This window comes from Mauremys reevesii, linkage group 8 (assembly GCF_016161935.1).
Source record: "Mauremys reevesii isolate NIE-2019 linkage group 8, ASM1616193v1, whole genome shotgun sequence".
Taxonomy (NCBI): domain Eukaryota; kingdom Metazoa; phylum Chordata; order Testudines; family Geoemydidae; genus Mauremys; species Mauremys reevesii.
The window spans coordinates 108977279-109000344 of NC_052630.1; the positions used below are offsets into that span (position 1 = coordinate 108977279).

Consider the following 23066-nt stretch of genomic DNA (forward strand, 5'->3'; position numbering starts at 1 on the left):
GTTTAGTATCATCTGCAAATTTGCCACCTCATTTTTTACCCCTTTCTCCAGATCATTTATGAATAAGTTGAATAGGATTGGTCCTAGGACTGACCCTTGGGGAACACCACTAGTTACCCCTCTCCATTCTGAGAATTTACCATTAATTCCTACCCTTTGTTCCCTATCTTTTAACCAATTCTCAGTCCATGAAAGGACCTTCCCTTTTATCCCATGACAGCTTAATTTACATAAGAGCCTTTGGTGAGGGACCTTGTCAAAGGCTTTCTGGAAATCTAAGTACACTATGTCCACTGGATCCCCCTTGTCCACATTTGTTGACCCCTTCAAAGAACTGTAATAGATTAGTAAGACACGATTTCCTTTTACAGAAACCATGTTGACTTTTGCCCAACAATTTATGTTTTTCTGTGTGTCTGACAATTTTATTCTTTACTATTGTTTCGACTAATTTGCCCAATACCGATGTTAAACTTACTGGTCTGTAATTGCCGGGATCACCTCCAGAGCCCTTTTTAAATATTGGCATTACATTAGCTATCTTCCAGTCGTTGGGTACAGAGGCTGATTTAAAGGACAGGTTACAAACCCTAGTTAATAGTTCCGCAACTTCACATTTGAGTTCTTTCAGAACTCTTGGGTGAATGCCATCCGGTCCTGGTGACTTGTTAAGTTTATCAATTAATTCCAAAGCCTCCTCTAGTGACACTTCAATCTGTGATAGTTCCTCAGATTTGTCACCTACAAAAGCCGGCTCAGATTTGGGAATCCCTCTAACATCCTCTGCTGTGAAGACTGAAGCAAAGAATCCGTTTAGTTTCTCTGCAATGGCTTTATCATCTTTAAACGCTCCTTTTGTATCTCGATCATCGAGGGGCCCCACTGGTTGTTTAGCAGGCTTCCAGCTTCTGATGTACTTAAAAACATTTTGTTATTACCTTTTGAGTTTTTGGCTAGCCATTCTTCAAACTCCTCTTTGGCTTTTCTTATTACATTTTTACACTTTATTTGGCAGTGTTTATGATCCTTTCTATTTACCTCACTAGGATCTGACTTCCACTTTTTAAAGGAAATCTTTTTATCTCTCATTGCTACTTTTACATGGTTGTTAAGCTACGGTGGCTCTTTTTTAGTTTTTACTGTGTTTCTTAATTTGGGGTATACATTTAAGTTGGGCCTCTATTATGATGTCTTTAAAAAGTGCCCATGCAGTTTGCAGGGATTTCACTTTAGTCACTGTACCATTTAATTTCTGTTTAACTAACCCCTTCATTTTTGCATAGTTCCTCTTTTTTAAATTAAATGCCACAGTATTGGGCTGTTGAGATGTTCTTCCCACCACAGGGATGTTAAATGTTATTATATTATGGTCACTATTTCCAAGCGGTCCTGTTACTATTACCTCTTGGACCAGCTCCTGCGCTCCACTCAGGACTAAATCTAGAGTTGCCTCTCCCCTTGGGGGTTCCCGTACCAGCTGCTCCAAGAAGCAGTCATTTAAAGTATCGAGAAATTTTATCTCTGCATTTCGTCCTGAGGTGACATGTTCCCAGTCAATATGGGGATAATTGAAATCCCCCACTATTATTGAGTTCTTAATTTTGATAGCCTCTCTAATTTCCCTTAGCATTTCATCATCACTATCACTGTCCTGGTCAGGTGGTCGATAATAGATCCCTTCTTATTAGAGCATGAAAGTACTATCCATAGAGATTCTATGGAACATGTGGATTCACTTAATATTTTTACTTCATTTGATTCTACATTTTCTTTCACATATAGTGCCACCCCCACACACCCCCACCCCCCGCATGACCTGTTCTGTCCTTCCGATATATTTTGTACCCTGGAATGATTGTATCCCATTGATTGTCCTCAGTCCACCAGGTTTCTGTGATGCCTATTATATCAATATCCTCCTTTATCATGAGGCACTCTAGTTCACCTATCTTATTATTTAGACTTCTAGCATTTGTGTACAAGCACTTTAAAAACTTGCCACTGTTTATTTGTCTGCCTTTTTCTGATGTGTTCGATTCTTTATGTGAATGTTTCTTGTCTGATCTGGCCTTTACATTATCCTCTTCCATCCTCTGCTCCTGACTATAACCTAGAGAATCTCTATCAACAGACTCTCCTCTAAGAGAAGTCTCTGTCCGATCCACATGCTCCTCTGCAGCAGTCGGCTTTCCCCCATCTCCTAGTTTAAAAACTGCTCTACAACCTTTTTAATGTTTAATGCCAGCAGTCTGGTTCCACTTTGGTTTAAGTGGAGTCTATCTCTCCTGTATAGGCTCCCCCATCCCAAAAGTTTCCCCAATTCCTAATGAATCTAAACCCCTCCTCTCTACACCATCGTCTCATCCATGCATTGAGACTCTGAAGCTCTGCCTGCCTACCTGGCCCTGTACATGGAACTGGGAGCATTTCTGAGAATGCCACCATAGAGGTCCTGGATTTCAGTCTCTTCTCTAGCAGCCTAAATTTGGCTTCCAGGATGTCTCTCCTGCCCTTCCCTATGTCATTGGTACCTACATGTACCACGACAACCAGCTCCTCCCCAGCACTACACATAAGTCTATCCAGATGCCTCGAGAGATCTGCAACCTTCGCACCAGGCAGGCAAGTCACCATATGGTTCTCCCAGTCATCACAAACCCAGCTATCTATGTTTCTAATGATCAAATCTCCCATTACTAACACCTGCCTTTTCCTAGTGACTGGAGTTCCCTCCCCCGGAGAGGTAACCTCAGTGCAAGAGGTTACTCTAACACCATCTGGAAGGAGGGTCCCAACTACGGGAAGGTTTCCCTCTGCTCCCATTGACTGCTCTGCTTCCCTGGGCCTTTCATCCTCCTCAACAGCGCAGAGGCTGTCTGACCGGAGGTGGGACAATTCTACAGTGTCCCAGAAAGCCTCATCAACATACTTCTCTGCCTCCCTCAGCTCCTCCAGTTGTGCCACGCTGGCCTCCAAAGCCCATACGCGGTCTTTGAGGGCCAGGAGCTCCTTGCACCGAATGCACACATACATCACCTGCGCACAGGGCAGGTAATCATACATGCTGCACTCAGCGCAATAAACTGGATAGCCCCCACTCTACTGCTGGGCTTCTGCCTGCATGGTCTCCTAGTTAATGAAAGGGTTTTGTTTAAATCAAGAAGTTTTGAATGTAGTTTAGTTTATAGTTTTACAAAACAGCAAGGGGCCCTTGCCCCCTTTCTACGCCCCTTCCAAACTCCCTTACGAAAATCCCTGTTAGCAGCCCCTTTTCACAAAGATTCTCATTGGTTGATAACCATTAAACCATGTTGCTTTGCAACTAAATACACCCTTACACTAAATTTGGTACTTCTTTTTGCTAATCAGGACAATACCCTATAGCTATCTCTATCAACATTTAAGCAATTTCAAAAAGTGTGAAGGCTATGGCCCCTCTGCCCCGCCCTCCGGTTCAGGCACCACTGCTGTAAGATATGAATACATCATCCTGCTTCTTTCCAAATACATAACAGAAATATTAATTGAATACTTCCGCCTGTTCTGCATCAGGATTGACAATTTCACTATCGTTGTCTAGTATTAGACATAAACCGTTGCTAAGATTTAGCTTAGCTGATATCTTTAGCTTTCCTTATCAATTGTCTGCATTTCCTAATTTCAAATTTGTACTCATTGTTCTAAACTTTTTTCCATCAGATATATATTATATGTAAATTTATATTTCATCGCTGTTTTCCCTTATCCTCTTTTTAAAACTTATTTCATTATTGTAGTATGAAGATATGGGGGCATCTTATAGAGCATATTTTAAACCTCCTAATTATCATTCACATTTTTATGCTTACATTTTCCCTTCCACACAGTTTCGCTCATGGTTGCTTTCAGGTTTGAGAAATTGGCAATTTTGAAGCACTAAGTATATATATCTCTATATATATACACACACACACACTTAGTGCTTTAAAATTGCCTATATTTATTTATTTATTTATTTATTTATTTTGCTGGCTAGGATTGAATTGTTTTCACATAACCATTGAAATTAGATAGTAATCACCTGCACCCAAGCAACCATTAATTTTATGTCAGTGATTAGTTCATCTTTATCCATCAGAATGAGGTCTAATGTAAAATTACTTTTTGTGTTAGAAAGCCAGCATCTATTATTTTTAGAACTCCAAGGATGTTTTACTAGAGGTAAAACGAGACCTCCAGCATGTCCTCCAGCCTGAAATTCCCCATGACAATGCATTTTTTTCTTTCTAACATTATGGATGTTTATGGAGCTGCTTATCCTGGTCCCTTGTCTGGTGTGGTCTCTATAACAAATCCCCACCATATCCCATCTTGTGATTTAATCAGTTAGAACATTTATCCGTAAGCCTTCCAGGTCCTGTTCTTCTAAAATGTCAATAACTCTAAAGCAGGTAATTGGATCTTTGACGTAGAGTGCCACCCCCCCTTCTGTCCACTTTATCTTTCCTAAACATAGAATATCACTATTTTATGGAATTTTATGTTAGTTTTTCCCCTTGCTTGGAGGGGACGTACCAGATGATTATTTGAGGCTTTTGTCTCTACTTATTTTTTTCCTTTGGGGTTTTTACCCCTCTCTGACATGGTCTGAGTGGTTCACCTACTGTTCTGACAAATGATTTATTACTTTATTATTTACAAAATTTTAAAAAACAAATTATAGAGACATTTTCAGGAAGATAAGTTATTGCCTAACCTCAATTATCGTAGAAAAAGTTGGCTTATGTAAACTATACATTATCTGGTAGAATGTTTCTATTCTCATCTGTCCCAGGATGTCACACAGTTAGGTAAATATAGTGTTGGTGTGTTTATACAGGGACACCTGGAAGAAACGGTTTCTTTTACAGGACAGTGATTTTGTTATGCTTATGCACTCTAACAGAGGTTACCAGAAAAGGGGGTTCCCCTTATAGGACAGTGTTTTTTCTCTGCCCAGGCAGTTCCTCCAATGTTACCTGATAGACAGGGTTGTTCTGGATGTCGGCTTTGACAACTGCCATTGTTCTCTGCTTCTCCCACATCCAATAGGCAAGGTTTGACTCAGGGGGTCCGGTCTGGGCCACCAGATACTTAGAATCAGGAGAAAAGGCTAGGCTGACAAATTCCTGAACAGGGAAGTCAAAGACACTAAGTACTTTCCGCTTTTTACATGGGACAGACGACAATTCATAAATTGTGATAGTGGGTTTCTCTTGCACTATCTCAGAGATAGCCAGGTAGCGTCGATTTGGACTCATGGCCAATGCTAACATCCCCTGACTCTTCTCAGATCCTGTCAAGCAGAGAGAGAGAGAGAGAGACAGACACTCTGTTAACCCAATTGGGAAGGAAGATGTTGTTGTGCAGGAAGTCAAATGTGCATAATTAAATGCCAAAAATATAGTAGAGTGCTAAGATTTCATAGATAAACATTCAAAAATCAGGAAATGTCAGAGCTAAGGTTGCCCATGCAAACTCTGCCTCTTGTGTGTATGTAACACCGACAGACCCCAGTTGTCGGCGGGTGGGATCAAACCTGGGAACTCCAGAGCTAAATGCATGAGCCTTTACTGCATGAGCTAAAAGCTATATGCCTCTTAGCTAAGGTGGTAGAGCAGACTCATTAATCTCTCTCTCTAAGTGGTCTCGGTGCCACTAGATGGGACAGAACACTACACATAGGAGGTGTGTGGATTACACATATATATGGAGGCTATGTCTACACTTGCGACTTACATGCCTACATGTGCACTGTTGTGCCATAACCCCTCCGTTATCCACATCTGAACTCTTGAATCATATGTGAGAAAGCTAGCACACATGAAGGGTGTGGGTATGCACATGCCTCTGCAGTGGCATGGTCCCATACTCCTGCTACACTACAGTGTGGATGAGCATAAGGGATGTGTTACAGGTCCCAAGTTTCAGTAGTCCTCCAGGCCCATTCCCTAATGCATTGAAGCCTTTCCTGCCTAACCCTTACTCAATGTATAAAGGTCCAGGGCCCTCTGTTAACATGGACCATGTTCCCAGAGCAGCTGCCTGGTCCACCAAGCACATCCAGGTGCTCCTCAAACTGTAGTCAGAGTATAACATACTCCACAACTTCATCTGGAGCAGAAAGAAGATTCCCCTGTACCGGAAAATTTCGCGGAGGCTGGAGGAGGTGGGCATTCACTAGACTCCATTCCTGAGGCTCCTGTACTAGAAGGTGAAGGACTCGAACAGTCACTCAAGGAGGGGCCCTTGTGCACACCCAGGTTGGACCAGATGCTCTCCAGGGCTCCTAGTAAAGAGCCTGAAATGGTTCAACTCCCAGGGTGAGGAGGCAGCAGGGAGCTCAAAGGAAGTGCCAGAGGAAGCCTAGGAGACCCAGAAGAAGAGGATCAAGGGATTTTTAAACCTCTCCCTAGCGGAGCCAGTAGATCAAACCCCACCTCCCAAGCCAAAGAGCGAAAGGAGGACCCCAAGCTGCAGCAGGAATCAGAATCCAAGGCTGGTAAGATTTACAATGGACCCCCACCCTCCCTGCCAATATCTCCTCTTGCGCTGGTGCTATATGCCTCAAACCCAGTCCCCTCAGTGCGCCACCCTGAAAGCAAGACAGGGTAATAAAGCAATGATTTTATTGAAATTCTAACCACTCCTACAAATTTAGCTGAAGCTATACCAAAGATTATTAATAAACTGTCATTATGCCTCTGTGTCTGTGCATTTCTCAGCCAGCATGCTGTCAGCGATAGTCCTGGGCCACGTGGACCAGGTGAAAGGGAGGAAAGATCTGGGTTTGGAAAGGGTCCATTGGGATAGGACAGTTGTAGAAAATGTATGCTTGTTCAAAGATTAAAAAAAACAACCAACCCTCCCCTTCCCCTTGCCTTCCTGTCCCTTTACAAACAGAAAGTCTGGTGTGGGAGGGAGTGAATTGGTTAGGTGTGAGCCTGCTTAGGTAAATGAACTCGTTGGTTGTCTGAGGAACATCATAGCAGTCCTTTCTCCCTCTGAACATTAGAAATGTCTTTTACCATTTGCAGTTCCTGGTGCCTGGATACTCCCTGCTCTGAGCCATGCTGCAGAAGCTGGAAGAAATTGGGGTGGGTCAAGGATCAGCTCTGGCAGTTGCACAAACACAGGGCCATGCCCCTTTGCAGTGGAAAGTGGCTTTCCATGTTTACTGGAAAGTTCAGGGAACAAAATAAAGTTTCAGTGTGACTCTTTCTTTCCCTGTCCCTCCCCCTGCTCTTGGCTGGGCACATGGGCCAGACTTTCTGGCAATGCAGGGTGGGGAAGGTTAGGGGGTGGGTGGGCATTCTTAGTGGTTTGCTTTTCCTTTTCCATGAGAACTCCATCTGCTAACTTAGAATACAATACATTTCCTTTTGAATTGCATCCTAGTCCTGTAAGCATATTTCAGCATTTTTTGTTTAATGTAGGGTTAGGGTTAGGTTCTTCAGGTTCAACAGCACTACAAATATGCTTAGTCCACCTTCATTCAGCAATATGTAGAGGAGTGACCATTACCAGAAATATCTCTCTGGGATTGACTGGACAGCCAACCCTCTTTTCCATTCTAGTACCTTGAAAATGGCTATGTTCTCCAAATGATGGCCCACCTTTAAGAAATAAATTGGTAACTGGTAACATAGCCCTGGAACCATAACCATACTGGCCTCTTAATACAGTGCAAGCATTATAATTTTTTAAAAACATTACTACAGGTATTTTACCATTATTAACCTCTGCTCCTTCCTCGGGGGCTGCAAAAGTTGCCTGACAACGAAGAAGGCATCAGAAGTCGCATTTTCTGAAATGTTAAAATTATCAATATTGTGGCCATAGGCAGCACAGCTATTTATGTGTGGGGATTTTTTACCTTCCTTCAAAGGAAAAAGGTAGTATAATGGTACCCTTGTGTTTTAATTGGCAGGACCTTCTGCTGCAAAGAGAGAAACCATTCTACAAGGAGGGCAGAAGCAGCACTCCAGAGACAGCAGAGGCAGACAGGGGAGGACTTGCTTATTGCCATGGACAGAAAGAACCAAGCAGAAATTGAGTTCCTCAGGGCACAGAAGGATTAGGTTCTTAGGCAGGAGATACTGATGAACCAGTTCCTGGAGCAGGATGCATGCCATAGAGAATGGGAGTATGCCCAAAAGGAATTGGCTCATGCCCTAATACAATCACTCATTCAACTGGCAGTAGAACACATTCAGGACCTGCCTGCCACCTTGGTTACTGCTCTTTTTTTGAGAAAACCAGCTATAATTTCTGCTACATGGCTTATGGCAACCACCTGTGGATAGATGACAGTACTGATTGCCTGGCAAACCTGTCTAACCATCACCCCAAGAGTAGACACCCCAACTTCATCCTGGTTTGCAACTGACTGATAGCTGTCAGATGTTGCTAGCTTCCAAAGGCAATAGCCAATCGTTTCTGCATACATATGGGTTTCTGAAAACAAGTGGTCTGGCACTGGAGAGTGGGTGTAAGCTCCTCGCACAGCTCCATGAAGGCCTGGATCCTCATTTGGAAGTTCTGAAGCCACTAGTCATTATCCAAAGTTTTCAAAATGATGAGCTCCCACCACACTGATTCTCCTGGATTTGAAATGGGGCATACTGTGGCAATACTGGCAGTGACAATATTTGTTCTATGGACTACAGTGAATTATCACTCACCCTCTTGGTCAGCCATCTTCAGTGTATCAGAAAGCTCTGGTCTGATTCCATCAAGTATCTAGTGAATTTGGTACTACACCTCATGAACATTTTTCCCATGACAAGTAGCAGGAGAAGAACCACATCAGGCAGGACTTGCTCCTGGTTTTCCAGCATAAGGGAGAGGTGAGCGGGACCTGCCATCACAAAATGTGTGAAGGCGAGAGACAGTTCCAGCAACACACAGCAAGGGAATCCTAGAGTATCTCCTGTTATGCACAATACTCTGGGATATGGTCCCTGAAATGGCAGCACTAACATGGCAAACCCACAAGGGGAAGTGTAGATGAGGGTATACATGTGTACCCATGCCGAGAACAGCATATATGGACACGTGGTCCATGCACTAGCAGTACATCGACAACTACCTATGAATGCTCGCAAGTGTAGACATAACCTAAGATACAGACTTTGACTATACAATCACATACTAATTTCTCAAATAATACACTAGTTCATCTCATTTTTCTATAACCTTAGATACTCATATCTAGCATCTTGTAACATTTTCTTCTCTATATACTGTTATTTTTTTATCTTTCATGTTTTTATTTGTGTTATTGTTTATCATTTTGTATTGTATAAAAGTTTTCCATTTGATCTTTGACTTAGGGTAAAACTCTCATTAACTCCGATGTGGTCAGGATTTCACCCTGAGAATTTTTACATACATTATGATCTCTTTAAGGAATTTGTTTTAGTAATTTGGTCAGCATGCATTTTACAAAGTATTTTTCCTCCTTTGGAGACAAATATACTTCTGGACAGTAATTTATTTTGGAGACACAATACTCTCTCCTTAGTTAAAGTTTCAACTAGGTCCCATAATAAACCTTAACTTTTGCCCATTCATTGTTAGAGGTTGTCTACAAGGTTCATTAGTCTGCACTAGTGAAGTGTAAACTTTAGTGAGCACTGGGGTGTCGTGCATTAACTGGCCCATGTGGACTCTACCAGCACACACTAAAGTTTTTTACCGTGTGTTAATGTAGTCCTGTTTCAAACAGCACTACAAGCATGTAGAGATAAAATCAGAAAGGCTAAAACAGAAAATGAGTTTCACCTGGCAACAGGGATTTCCCTACACCCACCCTAGGGGCGTGTACACCCTCCACCCCGAATTTCCCCAACACCCTCCCTCCCCCAGTTTTGTGAACTAGGTTCATGCAGTATTGCCAATTTAGTGATTGTTTGGAAATTTGAATTGAAATTGAAACATTAATACACACTTTAAAAGCATATAAAGCGTATGATAAAATACGTGTATCTGAAAAAGTATAATAGATTTGAAAAATATGAACATAGACTAGCTTCCTTATACAGCTGTTTTTTATGACAATGTCAGTACATTCATTTCGGTGATGTTGGCCAACCTAATAATTTCAGATTATGATTTGTAAGCAAAGCCTAATTGAGCTCTCCCTGACAGCTAGTGATGAGCTGGGGACTGGGGGGAAAGGCTTCAGGACCAGATTGTATTTACATTTACACCTAATCTACCTAGGCATCCAAGAAACAGAGCTGTGTTGCCCCCCAAGTGATAAATTTTGGCTAGGGTTGGGTTACAAATCACTTGAATGGGGAGGGAAAGGGGGGGGGAGGAAATGTTGTTATTCTTATTGTATGAGTAAAGGGCAGTAGAACTGTACTTAGCCAGTACTGACAGGGCATCATGAGAGAGGGTGGGGACCAGGTGTTTTGCCTGATGGTCTGCCTGGGTCACAAGTACTATTTGACCTGCCTGTGACGAAGTGGAACTGTTCTTAATGTTTCCTCTGAATACTGTGTGGGTGCCTCAGCTTCCCCTATGCATTTCTTAAGTCTCCAGTGTGCATAAATGGCCAACACTCTGTATCCTGGCAACAAATGGCTGGGGCCCTTCCCCCCCTGCAAGGAAATACCTGAAGGTGAACAAAGAGATCAGGTGACCTCCTGGCCCGGGAAAGAGACAAAGGCCAGAAAGGAGAGGCTGGAGGGGGTTTCAGTTGGGAGCTGGCTGGGGGCGGGAAGTGAGTGCAGACGTGGGTGTCTGGCTCACTGGACCCCAGAATGGACCCAGCTGAGGGATCCCGTTCTCTGTACCTACAAGCTCTGTTTTAGACTGTGTTCCTGTCATCTAATAAACCTTTGTTTTACTGACTGGCTAAGAGTCACGTCTGACTGAGAAGTGGGGGTGCGTGCAGGATCCTCTGGCTTCCCCAGGACCCCTACTGTGAGAAGTGCACGGAGGGGTAAAGGATGCTGAATGCTCCAAGGTCAGATCCAGGAAGGTGAAGCCGTGTGAGCTTCTTGCCCTGAAGACAGTCTGCTCCAAGGGAGAGGAGGCTCCCCAAAGTCCTGACTGGCTTTGTGGGGAGCAGTTCCTAAGCATCGCCCGGGGACTCCATGACACTGCCCCTCTCCACTGTTTAAAGACAGAGCTGATTAGGCTCCATAGATAGTCTTTTGTTTTGTTAAGTGACCGCTACAGCTGAAATCACTGATAATCAGGTCTAAGTGCTTAGACTTGCTGTGGGACAGTGTTTCTGTGGAAGAGACGGCCCAGACTGCACTAGCAGTGAGATTCCTACACTGAGAGCTCAGCTGAAATCACTGAGAGCTGGTTGGAACCTGAAGAGACCAACTTGCAGAGGTCACAGTGGCAGGTGGCAGCAGACGGTGACAGCGCAGGGCCATTGGCAAGAGAACGATGGAGTGAATGGTGGCACAACAAACGACAGTGGCCAGAGCGAACAGTGAGCAGCTGGAGGAATGAGCAAGGTGCCTTCTTGCCCCCCACCTGGGAGGTGAACTCATGTGAAAGCACCTCTGAACTCTGAGTCTCCACTGACCAAGGACAACACCGCTGAGTGTTAATGAGGCTGTTAAGAATGCTGGAGACACAACACAGTTCATGAGAACAAACATGGCTGTGGCATCATACTTTCTATTTAAGCAAGAGATACCACACACTACAAACTGGAGGCCCATGTTAAGTGCATTGTCACTTGTTCATCCTGAAGTTGAACATGGTTCCGAACAAGACCAGTGTACACTCATTATCTTTCGGCAAGAAACTCAGACTGGCTAGAAGCATGTGATGCAACAGTGAAAGACTCAACAGTTGAAAAAGTGAAGAACTTTCTCACCACATTCAAAAAATTTGCATACATGGCTGAGGAATGCACCACTGCAAATGGGCATTAAGTATTAAGTCATTGTGTACATTACCTTGACATCAGTGGTAGGCCAGTAGATGCATTTCTAGATGTTCAAGTTATAGAAGACACACCGGCTGCATCTGTGATAACCCACATCTTAGAAGAGTTAAATGCTTGTCAATCGGACCCCAAACAGATGGCTGCTTGTGCATTTGATGGAGCTACAAACTTCTCTGGAAGATATGGTGGAGTACAAGCTTTGCTCAGAGAAAAGTGTAACCCTAATCTCTCCTATACACACTGCAGAGGCCATCTACTCTAACTAGTGCTAGTACAAGCTGCAGACTCTTCAAAAGACATTAAAAAGGCTATAAATGTACATGCATCTGACGAAGTGGGTATTCACCCACGAAATCTTATGCTCCAATACATCTGTTAGTCTATAAGTTTCCACAGGACTCTTTGTTGCTTTTTATAAATGTAATATCTTCATTATATTCTTTTTTCAGCAAGAGTCCAAAAAGACTGAATATCTTAGAAAATATAGAAGAGACACTGGGACTGAAGTTCAAATTAGTCCAACCTGGGAAAACCCTCTGGCTTTCTCATGATCCTTGGCTGTTGTCTTAAAATTACTCCAGCTGTTATTACTGGCTTTGAAAAGTATCAACCAAGATGGGATGGATCTAAGTAGTGACGCTGGTGGATTACTTTGGCTACTACGTTCAGAGAAGACTATTGCCATTCTCTCTCTTGTAAGTCTACTGTTGAAACCACATGGGTCATTAAACAATGCCATCCAGATATCTGCTACAACAGTAATATATCTTTGTCCAGCAATAGAAGCTACATTTGGATCAATCAGAGAGCTATCCATTGAAAAAGTACTGGAAGATGCAAAGATTTCAGTCCAGAAGTTGACTAATGAAGGCTTTTATATTGAATCCTTCAGTGAAGAGGACAAGAAGTGTTTGTTAAAACAACTGAAAAGTACGCAGACTTGATTCTTAAAAATCTACAGCAGCGACTTCTAGATTCAACTCAACCTTTACATAGCTTTTACAGATCCCTGTCCTATAAAACAATGACAGTTGAGTGGAGTGAGGCACTACCAGCAATGGGGCTGCCATGTGCTCAGGACAGAATAGAAAATTTGAATACAGAGTGGAATATCATATGACGAATGAATGAAGATTTGACTTCAACTTCTTTTCTATCATCACTAGTGGCTCAACCCAATCTTTATGCTATGTTTCCTGGGATGAAAGAAGTAGGAATTAATTTCTTCCTACTCCCAGTCACAACAGCTACAGTTGAGGGTTCTTTTTCATCTTGAATAGAATTTTGTGTTCTGAAAGAAGTTGCCTTATGCCTGATCATGTGACTGAACTAATGAGCATATCAATTGAAGGAATGGAAGTACTGGACACCCAAAAAGCCACCAAAGATGAATGCACTGCATTCAAGCAGTTCATTAACAGAGCTGTGCAAAATTATAACAAGAAACCAAGAAGGATGGAGTAGCTTGAGTAGCCAACTTTAATTTGTGTGATGATTTTAAAACATGAGTTAAATCTAATAAAATGGTCATGAAACATTTTTCAGTTTTTACTATGGTGCCATACAGCCCCTTTCACCCTCACGGTCTCACCCCTCATTGGCCCTAACACCTCCCCTAATTTCAATTCCTGGGGAAAACACTGCCTGGCAAGGGACATAAAAGGCATTAAGAAGAAGAGGTTCTTTAAATATATTAGGAGCAAAAGGAAGATGAAGGAATGTGTAGGTCCTCAGTCTATTTAATGGGAAGGAAAGCTAATAATGGATGACATCAGGAAAGCAGGGGTGTTCAAAGCTTATTTTGCTTCAGTTTTCAGTAAAAAGGTTAACGGTGACCAGTTACTCAACACAGTTAATATTAACAAGGGGGAAGGAACACAAGCCAAAATAGAGAAAGAAGAGGTTAAAGAATATTTAGATAAGTTAGATGTATTTAAGTTGGCAGGACTTGATGAAATTCATCCTAGGTTTCTTAAGGAAGTAGCTGAAGCAATTTTGACACCATTAGCAATTATTTGTGGGAACTCAGGGAGTACAGGTGAGGTCTCAGAGAACTGGAGAAGGGCAAACATAGTACCTATCTTCAAAAAAGGGAACAAAGAGAACGTGGGAAATTATAGATCAGTCAGCTTAACTTCAATACCTAGAAAGATACTGGAACAAATTATTAAACAATTTATGAACAACTACAAGTCAACATGGTTATAAGGAATAGCCAGCATAGATTTGTCATGCCAAACCAACTGTCATGAATCAGAACAATGATGGTCAGGCCTACTGGCTGAAGTGGAAGTCAAGCACAGTGGTCAGAACAGGATCCAGGCTTAGTGGTCAGAGCTGGAATGGAGAGTCAGGAGTCAGAGAGCTAGAGCCAGAAGGTCAGTATCTAGAGCCAAAGGGTTTGAACCAGAATTAGGAATCAAAGCCAGAAGTCAGTGCCAGGCTCAGGAACCCAGTAGGATAGAGGGGCGGGAGTGGACAGGGGCAGTGCAGAAGCAGGAATGGGGAATGGCTGGGAACAAAATAAGCAAAGGAATGATTGCAGCTGCAGGTATAAGTGTTGAGCGGCCAGAGACCAGTTGTTGCTGCTGAGCTTAAGAGCAGGCTTGATGACTTACTTGGCCAATTAGGCGGAGTGGTCACTCAGGCTGTCCAGCTGTGGCTCAGTTGTGCTCATAGGCTGCATGGAGACTGAGCGGGTGCAGCTACAAATCCTCATTCCTGAAAGAGCCTGCCTCCTCAATGGCACCTCCTAGGGCCCCCAGACACAGCTTCTCGGGATGAGCTCAGGGCACTATTCATACCAGCTTGGGGGCCTGGACATTGTCTGCTAGTTCCCACAATTGATCATCAGAGCCATAGCCCTCCCAGTCCACTAAGTAGTGGAACTTTCCCCAAACTTGTTTAGAGTCAAGAATTGATTGGACAAGGTATTCTTCTTGTCACTGGACCACAATGGGTGTTGACAATGGGTTGGATCAACCTGAGAAGGGGTTCTTGATGTAGGATTTCAGGAGGGAAGCATGGAACATGAGGTGGATTTTCATTGACTCAGGCAGATGAAGCCTGAATGTCACTGGATTCACCTGTTTGATGATCTTGACCAGCCCCATGTATTGGTGATCTAACTTGGCCGCAGGTTTCAAGTTCACACCATGACCTTGTCCCCATAGGTAGGTTAGAAGTAGCTTATCAGCATACTGCTTATAGATCTTTTTAGTACTTCTAGATGTTCTACGAGCTCTTGTTGTATGTGATGCAGATGAGTGACCAGGTCCATTGCTGCAGGGACTGAGCAGCTTGCAGGCAGCCTCAAATGGAAGGAAGGATGTAAGCCATAACTGGCACAGAATGGGTTCTGCCAAGTGTAGGTATGAATCACATTGTTATAAGCGAATTTGGCATGTGGGATCAGGGAGATCCAGTCATCCTGATGGTAATTCAGACAGCACTGGAGGCATTGTTCAAGAATCTAGTTCAACTGGTCCATCAGTGTATGATATGCAGTGGAGGTAAGAAGTTCTACCCCTAGGATTCTGAAGACCTCTCACCAGAAACAAGAGACAAACCGTGGGCCTCAGACCAACACAATGCCAGTAGGTAGTCCATAGAGCATTCAAGAAAGAGGTGGGCAGTTTCCAGGGAAGTGGGAACCATGCAAGAGGGCATAAAGTGTGCCATCTTGTCTAGGTCGCTGTTGATCTCCTGACTAATTGTACATCTAGAGGAGCAGTGTAGTTCTACTATGAAATCCAAGGAAACAGTAAACCATGGGCTGAGATGGAGTGAGTAAGGGGTGAAGGAGTCCAAATGCCCTTCTGAGAGGGTTCTTGGTCCAGAAACACAGATCGCAGGAGTCAATGTATTTCCTGAGACAAGGTGGGTGAGGTAATTGTGACACTGCACCCCATATTCTTCATAGTGATATGATTATGGCATAATGATAATGTATTTTATGCAAGATAAGTCATGTGAAGTATCATTGAAAAGGTTATGATTTACTGAATGATTATCCTACTTGTATGCATCTATCATTTTTGTATATGAAGTTAGGAATATTGTCTATTGTGATAAAGTGCCTCCTCTACCTTGGTGGGTCCTGCACTTATTGGTGGATTTTGCTAGCCTCAGAGATCTTCTTGTGTTGGATCAGGAGTTGGGAGGTTTTGGGGAGAACCCGGGCCCACCCTCTACCCCAGGTTACAGCCCAGGGTCCTGTGGACTGCAGCTGTCTAGAGTGCCTTCTGGAACAGCTACACGACAGCTACAATTCCCTGGGCTACTTCCCCATGGCCTCTTCCCAACACCTTCTTTGTCCTCACCACAGGACCTTCCTCCTGATGTCTGTTAATGCTTGTACATTTCAGTCCACCAGCAACACATCCTCTCACTCCTAGCTCCTTACACACACTTACACACACACACACACACCACTAACTGGAGTGAGAGCCTTTTTATACCAGGTGTCCTGATTAGCCTTAATTAATTCTAGTAACTTCCCAATTGGCTACAGGTGTCCTAATTAGCCTGCCTGCCTTAATTAGTTCTAGAAAGTTCCTGAGTGTTCTGGAATAGTCCCTGTTATCTTACCCAGGGAAAAGGGACCTGCTTAACCTGGATCTAATGTATCTACCTTTGACCACTCTCTTGTAGCCATCTGGCCTGACCCTGTCACACTATGTATCTATTACAAATGTGTTTACACATGGGAAACACCCACTAGGCAGAATGCACTCAGTCTAGATGGCTGGCTGGGAAGGGCCCATTCATGTTAATGAACGATTAGGGAGAACAATAGGCCTTAGAAGCAGCTTATCTCCCACTGGGGGGTGGGGGGCTCCCTGAGGATGCTACAAACAGCCTCTGACTCATGGCTACTATGACACTACAGCAGGGGTTCTCAGACGTCTGTACTGGTGACCCCTTTCACAAACCAAGCCTCTGATTGCGACCCCCCTTATATAGTAAAAATACCTTTTTATATATTTAACACCATTATAAATGCTGGAGGTGAATCAGGGTTTGGGGTGGAGGCTGACAGCTCACGACCCCCTATGTAATAACTTTGCGACCCCCTGAAGGGTCCCGACCCCCAGTTTGAGAACCCCTGCACTACAGGCACATGTGACCAGGTCACCTGGTACTGGACTCCATCTTGGGATACCAGTGTTTTCCCACTGACTGGTGTGGGAACCAAGCTTTGAAACAAAGGGTTTCCACCATATGCAAAAGCTGCAGAAGGCAAGACAGTGACATCATCGTAGTTCTTCACTGACTCCCCACCCAATGAGACTCCTGGAAACACCTGAGGAACAAAGACTGAACTGGGGGGAAGTGCTGAACCCAGGCTAAAGGGATTTTTAGCCTGTGAAAGAAATCCTTGGGGATTCCAAGCTGTAAATTAGTGCAGCTTGCCCCTTTAGAGTCTGAAGCCTGCTTGCATCATCATTTAGGGTAAAACTTTGCTATTCATATCCGATCTATGTACAGTAAAAGCTGTTTTATCTGGCACTTCATCAATTGGAAAGCTCTATAAACTGGCATTTCTGATCTTTGTTGAAATTCCGGTTTATAGTCCAGTTGGTGCTGGTTTATCCGGCATGTTGGGGGAATCCAGGGTGTTGGTAAGTGAAAAATGCCAGTTAACTAAGAGGGAGGGAGTTTGGGTGTGGGAGGGGGTGTGAGGCTGGGGGTTGGGGTGCTGGAGGAGGTGCAGACCGTGGGCTCTGGGAGGGAGTTTGGGTGCAGAAGGGGGCTTGAGGCAGTGGGTTGCGACACAGGAGGGGGTGTGGGGTGCCGGATCCAGGGGCCGCTCACCTCAGGTGACTCCCCGCAAGCGGTGACCTGTCCCGGCTGTTTCTAGGTGGAGGTGCAGCAGGCGGCTCCACACCTCCCCCACCCCGCCCCGCGTGCCAGCTCCGCAGCTCCCATTGGCTGGAAACCGTGGCCCATGGGAGCTGCGGGAGGCAGCGCCTGCAGGCAGAGACAGCATACAGAGCCACCTGCTATGCCTCCCTTGGAGCAGCTGGGACAGGTCACTGCTTGCAGACAGCCGCCCAAGATGAGCGCCCCCCAGATCCAGTATCCCGCACCCCCTCCCATGCCCCAACCTGCTGCCCGGAGCCCCCTCCTGCACCCTAACTCCCTCCCAGAGCCCGCACCTACTCCCGTGCCTCAGCCTCACACCCCCTCCCGCACCCAAACTCCTTCCCTCTTAGTTAACCAGTATTTTTCACTTACCAGCACCCAATTCCTCCAACATGCTGAATAAACCAGCTTTTACTGTAGCATATCAAGCTTAGTTTGCGTGTTTTATTTATTTGCTCGGTAATCTTCTTTGATCTGTTTGCTATCCCTTATAATCAATTAAAATCTTTTTGTAGTTAATAAACTTGTTTTTGTCTTGTCTAAAACCAGTGTGTGTGGAAATCATAACTTGGGGTGGAAAACTGTTGTATATTTTCTCTCTACATTGAGGGAGGGGGAGAATTTCATGAGCTTATGCTGTACCATTCTCTGTGCAGTGCAAGACCATATAATTTTGGGTTTACACTCCAGAGATGAAGTGCACGCCTTAGGAACTGGGAGGTGCCCTAGCTGTGTCTCCCCATGCAGAGCTGATCATAACATCTGTATGTAACTGCAATGGGTGTGTCCCTACCTGTATTTGTGTTGGTAAAGTGCAGGCTGGAGCCTGGGAGAGGGCTTGGCAGGCTGGTCACAGCAGTATAGTGTAAAGAGCCCAAGCTGGTGGGTCAGATGGGTTCACTGGTACCCCAGTTCCAGGTGGCACCCCGGGAGGGAACCCATCACAGTAATCTCTTTTATTGGACCGATTTTTATTGGAGAAAGAGACAAGCTTTCAAGTGCCACAGAGCTCTTCTTCAGGTCTGTGAAAGGTAATCAAAGTGCCACAACTAAATACAAGATGGAACAGATTGTTAGGCATAACAAAGTACTCTACTTAGGAAGGAACAATCAGTTGCACATATACAAAATGGGAAATGACTGCCTTGGAAGGAATACTGCAGAAAGGAATCTAGGGGTCCTAGTAGATCAAAAGCTAAATATGAGTGAGCAGTGTAACACTGTTGCAAAAAAAGCAAACATAGTTCTGGGATGTTGTAACGGGTTGGACTCACCCCTGCGGCGCCTCCTGCTGGTGACTCCGGGAATTAGCTCTATTCCAGCACTGGAGCGCCCTCTGCAGGCTGGTGATCCACCTGTTCTCAGGCCCCCGTGTCCCTCCCTGGACCCGGTGCCCTTTTACATGGGGTGCTGCCCCCTAGCAGTAACCCCTTTCTCTTAGGGTCTCCCCTCCTCAGGGAACCCTCACCCTCTATCCCCACCTTGCCTCAGTATTGGCTACTGCCAGTCATTGTCTAGCCCCACACTCTGGGGCAGACTGCAGTATCAGCCTATTCATCACAGGCAAAGGGGTTTGGACCTGCTGCCTTGGCCTACCCCTGGGCTGCCCTCTGCAACCCCCAGTACCAGTTGGCCCACTGCTAGGCCGCAGCCTGGGCTTTCTAGGCTGGAGCTCCCCAGCTCCTCAGCCTTTCCCCAGCCCTGCTTCACCCTAGATACCTTGCCTATAGCCCCTGCAGCCAGGCCCTTCTTCCTCTTCAGGCAGAGGAAGACTGTCTGGGCTTCTGTCTTCCCTGGCCTTCTTATAAGGCCCTGTTCAGTTTGGGGCGTGGCCCCAGCTGCAGCCACTTCCCCCAATCAGCCCAGCCTAAAGGTAGTTTTTAACCCCTTCAGGGAAGGAGCAGGGCTTCACCCTCCTACAGATGTATTAGCGAGAGTGTTGTAAGCAAGACATGAGAAGTAGTTCTTCTGCTCTACTCCTCGCTGGTCAGGCTTCAGCTGGAGTATTGTGTCTGGTTCTGGGTGTCACATTTCAGGAAAAATTTGGAGAAAGTCCAGAGGAGAGCAACAAAAATGATTAAAAGTCTAGAAAACATATCCTACGAGGGAAGGCTGAAAAAATTGGGTTTATTTAGTCTGCAGAGAAGAAGACTGAGGAGGGGGACATGATAACAGTTCTCAAGTACTTAAAAAGTTGTTACAAGCAGGAGAGTGGTAAACTGTTCTCATTAACCTCTGAGGATAGGACAAGAAGCAATGGTTTTAAATTGCAGCAAGGGCAATTTAAGTTGGACATTAGGAAAAACTTCCTGACTGTCAGGGTGGTTAAGCACTGGAATAAATTGCCTAGGGAGGTTGTGGAATCTCCATCATTGGAGATTTTAAAGAGCAGATTAGACAAACACCTGTCAGGGATGGTCTAGATAATAATTAGTCTGGCCATGAGTTTAGGGAATTGGACTAGATGAACTCTCAAGGTCCCTTCCAGTCCTACGATTCTATGTTATTAGGAAATACTTTCTAACTATAAGAGTAGTTAAATTCTGAAGTAGACTTCCAAAGGATGTTATGGAATCTCCATCACTGAAGGTTTTTAAGAACAAGTTAAACAAATACCTGTTATGAATGGTATAGATGTATTTGGTCCTGCCTCAGCACAGAGGGCTGAAACTGAGGACCTCTTGAGGTCCCTTCCAGCCCTACATTTCCATGGTTAACATACACTAGGGAACTTTTAGGGCATACCAGGGTCCACATGGGCCAGTTAGTGCATGACACATTAATGAACATTAGAATTTACACCCCTCTGGTGCACATTAGTGCTTACCAGGTAGACAAGTCCTTAGCTTCTCACACATACATTTTTGTGGCTTCTTCCATGCTATCCCTTTTACACTGAATGAGCCAATTAATGATGAGTAGACTGGGGACAGTTGACTCTTTATGTATAATATTTTAAAAATCTTAATATGTTTGTATTGCTATGCAATGGTCTGCCTATGAACTGGTGCTTCCCAGTGGCAACACATCACTGGTGGTCCAAGACCTGCACTACCTGTTAGAACAAATTTTGAAGGCAAGAATAATTAAGAACTATGGAGATAAATGGAAAATGGGATAAAATGCAATATGTTTCCAAAGGTAGATCATGCCAAACTAACTTGATACATTTCTTTGATAACAGATTCTTTAGACAAAGATCAGAATAGCAAAAAAGAATTGGCTTACCTAGAGAACTGGAGTAATAGAAATGGCATGAAATTTAATAATACAAAGTGCAAGGTCATGCACTTTGGGACTAATAAAGTAATACAAAAAAAATTCAGCTGTAAATTGGGGGAACCTCAGTTGGAAATGACAGAGGAGGGGAAAGACCTGGGCATATTAGTTGATCACAGGATGACTATGAGCCACCGCTATAATAGAGCAGTGGAAAAGGCAAATGCGATCTTTGGATGCACCAGATGAGGTATCCTTAATGAAGATAAGGAAGTAACACCATTGTACTAGGCACTTGCAAGACCTCATCTGGAATTCTGTGTGCAATTCTCGTCACTCATGTTCCAAAGAGATTAATTCAAACTAAAACAGGAGCAGAGAAGGGCTACTAATATGATCAGAGAAATGGGGAGCTAAAAAAGCTTGTTTTGTTTTGTTTAGTCTATCAAAATGAAGATGGAAAGGAGATATGATTAAGGCTATGATTATGTGACAGGTCACGGAATCTGTGACTTCCATTGACCTCTGTGACATTTTCTGGCCCCGGGTTGGAGCTTCAACCTCCCCCCCATCCACAGCTCCCAGCCCTGACCCTGGTGGGGGGACCCTACAGCTGCCCAGCCAGAGGGGGCGGCAGGGAAACCCCCCACAGCTGCCCAGTCACGCGGGGACCCTGCAGCTCCCGGATTTGTACACTGAATGAGGTAAGGATCCGGTAGAACAAATAGAATGTGAACATGTAATTAAAGAGTCCTGTGGCACCTTATAGACTAACAGAAGTTTTGGAGCATGAGCTTTCGTGGGTGAATGACACATTAATGCACGCATCCGACGAAGTGGGTATTCACCCACGAAAGCGCATGCTCCAAAACTTCTGTTAGTCTACAAGGTGCCACAGGATTCTTTGCTGCTTTTACAGATCCAGACTAACACCGCTACCCCTCTGATACATGTAATTAAAGAGTGCTCTATATGCACAATGGGGACTGAATTAAGATTGCACGAACAATGTTAATACTGGCATTTCCTAATTTATGAATGCTTCACTTTGCAACCTTATTTTTTTAACACTGTTTTATTGGTATGTCATATACATATATACTGATTGCACCACTCTTCCCACTCTTTTTATCAGGGATGGCTCTAGGATTTCTGCCGCCTCAAGCAGGGCGGCACACCGCGGGGGGCGCTCTAGTGGTAGCCAGTCCCGCGGCTCCGGTGGACCTCCCGCAGACGTGGCTGCGGAGGGTCCGCTGGCCCCGCGGCTCTGGTGAACCTCCCGCAGGCACGTCTGCGGATGCTCCACCGGAGCCGCGGGACCAGCGGCCCCTCCGCAGGCACGTCTGTGGGAGGTCTACCGGAGCCGCGGTCCCAGCGGACCTTCCGCAGGCATGCCTGCGGGAGGTCTGCCGGAGCCGCCTGCCGCCCTCCCGCTGGGACGTCGCCCCAAGCGCACACTTGGCGCGCTAGGGTCTGGAGCCGGCCCTGTTTTTTATATTACCTGTCTTCTTAGGCCCAACTCTGCAAATACTTCAGCACAGATCAAAGGGAAACCAAATCAACAGGACTACTCATGTGAATAACTTACAGGAGTGTATAAAGCTCCAGTGTGTGAGACACACTCCTACTGTGCCAGTAGGGACAGCCGCACTGTGTCTGTGAGAGGGAAGGGGTGTTACCTTGGATGAATTTCTGCCATTTCTGCTCTAGGTGGTATTTCACACAGCTGTTCCCCGAGGGGTATATTATTATCTGTTCATCAAAGTAACAAACATTGTTTGCGACTCGAGAGCGGAGCCCAAAGATGTGGAGAGACTGAGCCACAATCACGGACATGGTGTCCCCGATGTTGCGGGTTCTGCTGGGAGAGAAATACAGGGCATAAGACAGACGCCCCGCAGCCCCCGCTTCCCGCCCCCGCCCGTACCAACGGCTGCCCGCTCTCCCGCTTCGCCCCACCACGTCAGGCTCCCTCCTCCGCGCCGCCTGCGCCACCGGCTCCTCGCTTCAGCCCCCTCTTCCCGTCACCCTCCCCTCC

General features: G+C 45.0%; 1 protein-coding gene across 3 annotated transcripts in view; it reads right to left on the reverse strand.

The window, feature by feature from the left end:
* Positions 1 to 23066, reverse strand: part of CFAP57 (cilia and flagella associated protein 57) — a 143901-nt gene that overhangs the window by 120723 nt on the left and 112 nt on the right. For 2 of the 3 annotated variants that reach the window (XM_039486527.1, XM_039486525.1), the window contains exons 2-3: positions 22708 to 22886; positions 4998 to 5314 (exon numbers count right to left, since the gene is read on the reverse strand). In XM_039486527.1, the coding sequence (XP_039342461.1) occupies positions 4998 to 5314; positions 22708 to 22864 (474 nt within the window). In that variant the 5' untranslated portion in view covers positions 22865 to 22886. Of the gene's footprint in view, positions 1 to 4997; positions 5315 to 22707; positions 22887 to 22987; positions 23053 to 23066 lie in introns of those variants that run through there. The other variant, XM_039486526.1, reaches the window with a different exon arrangement.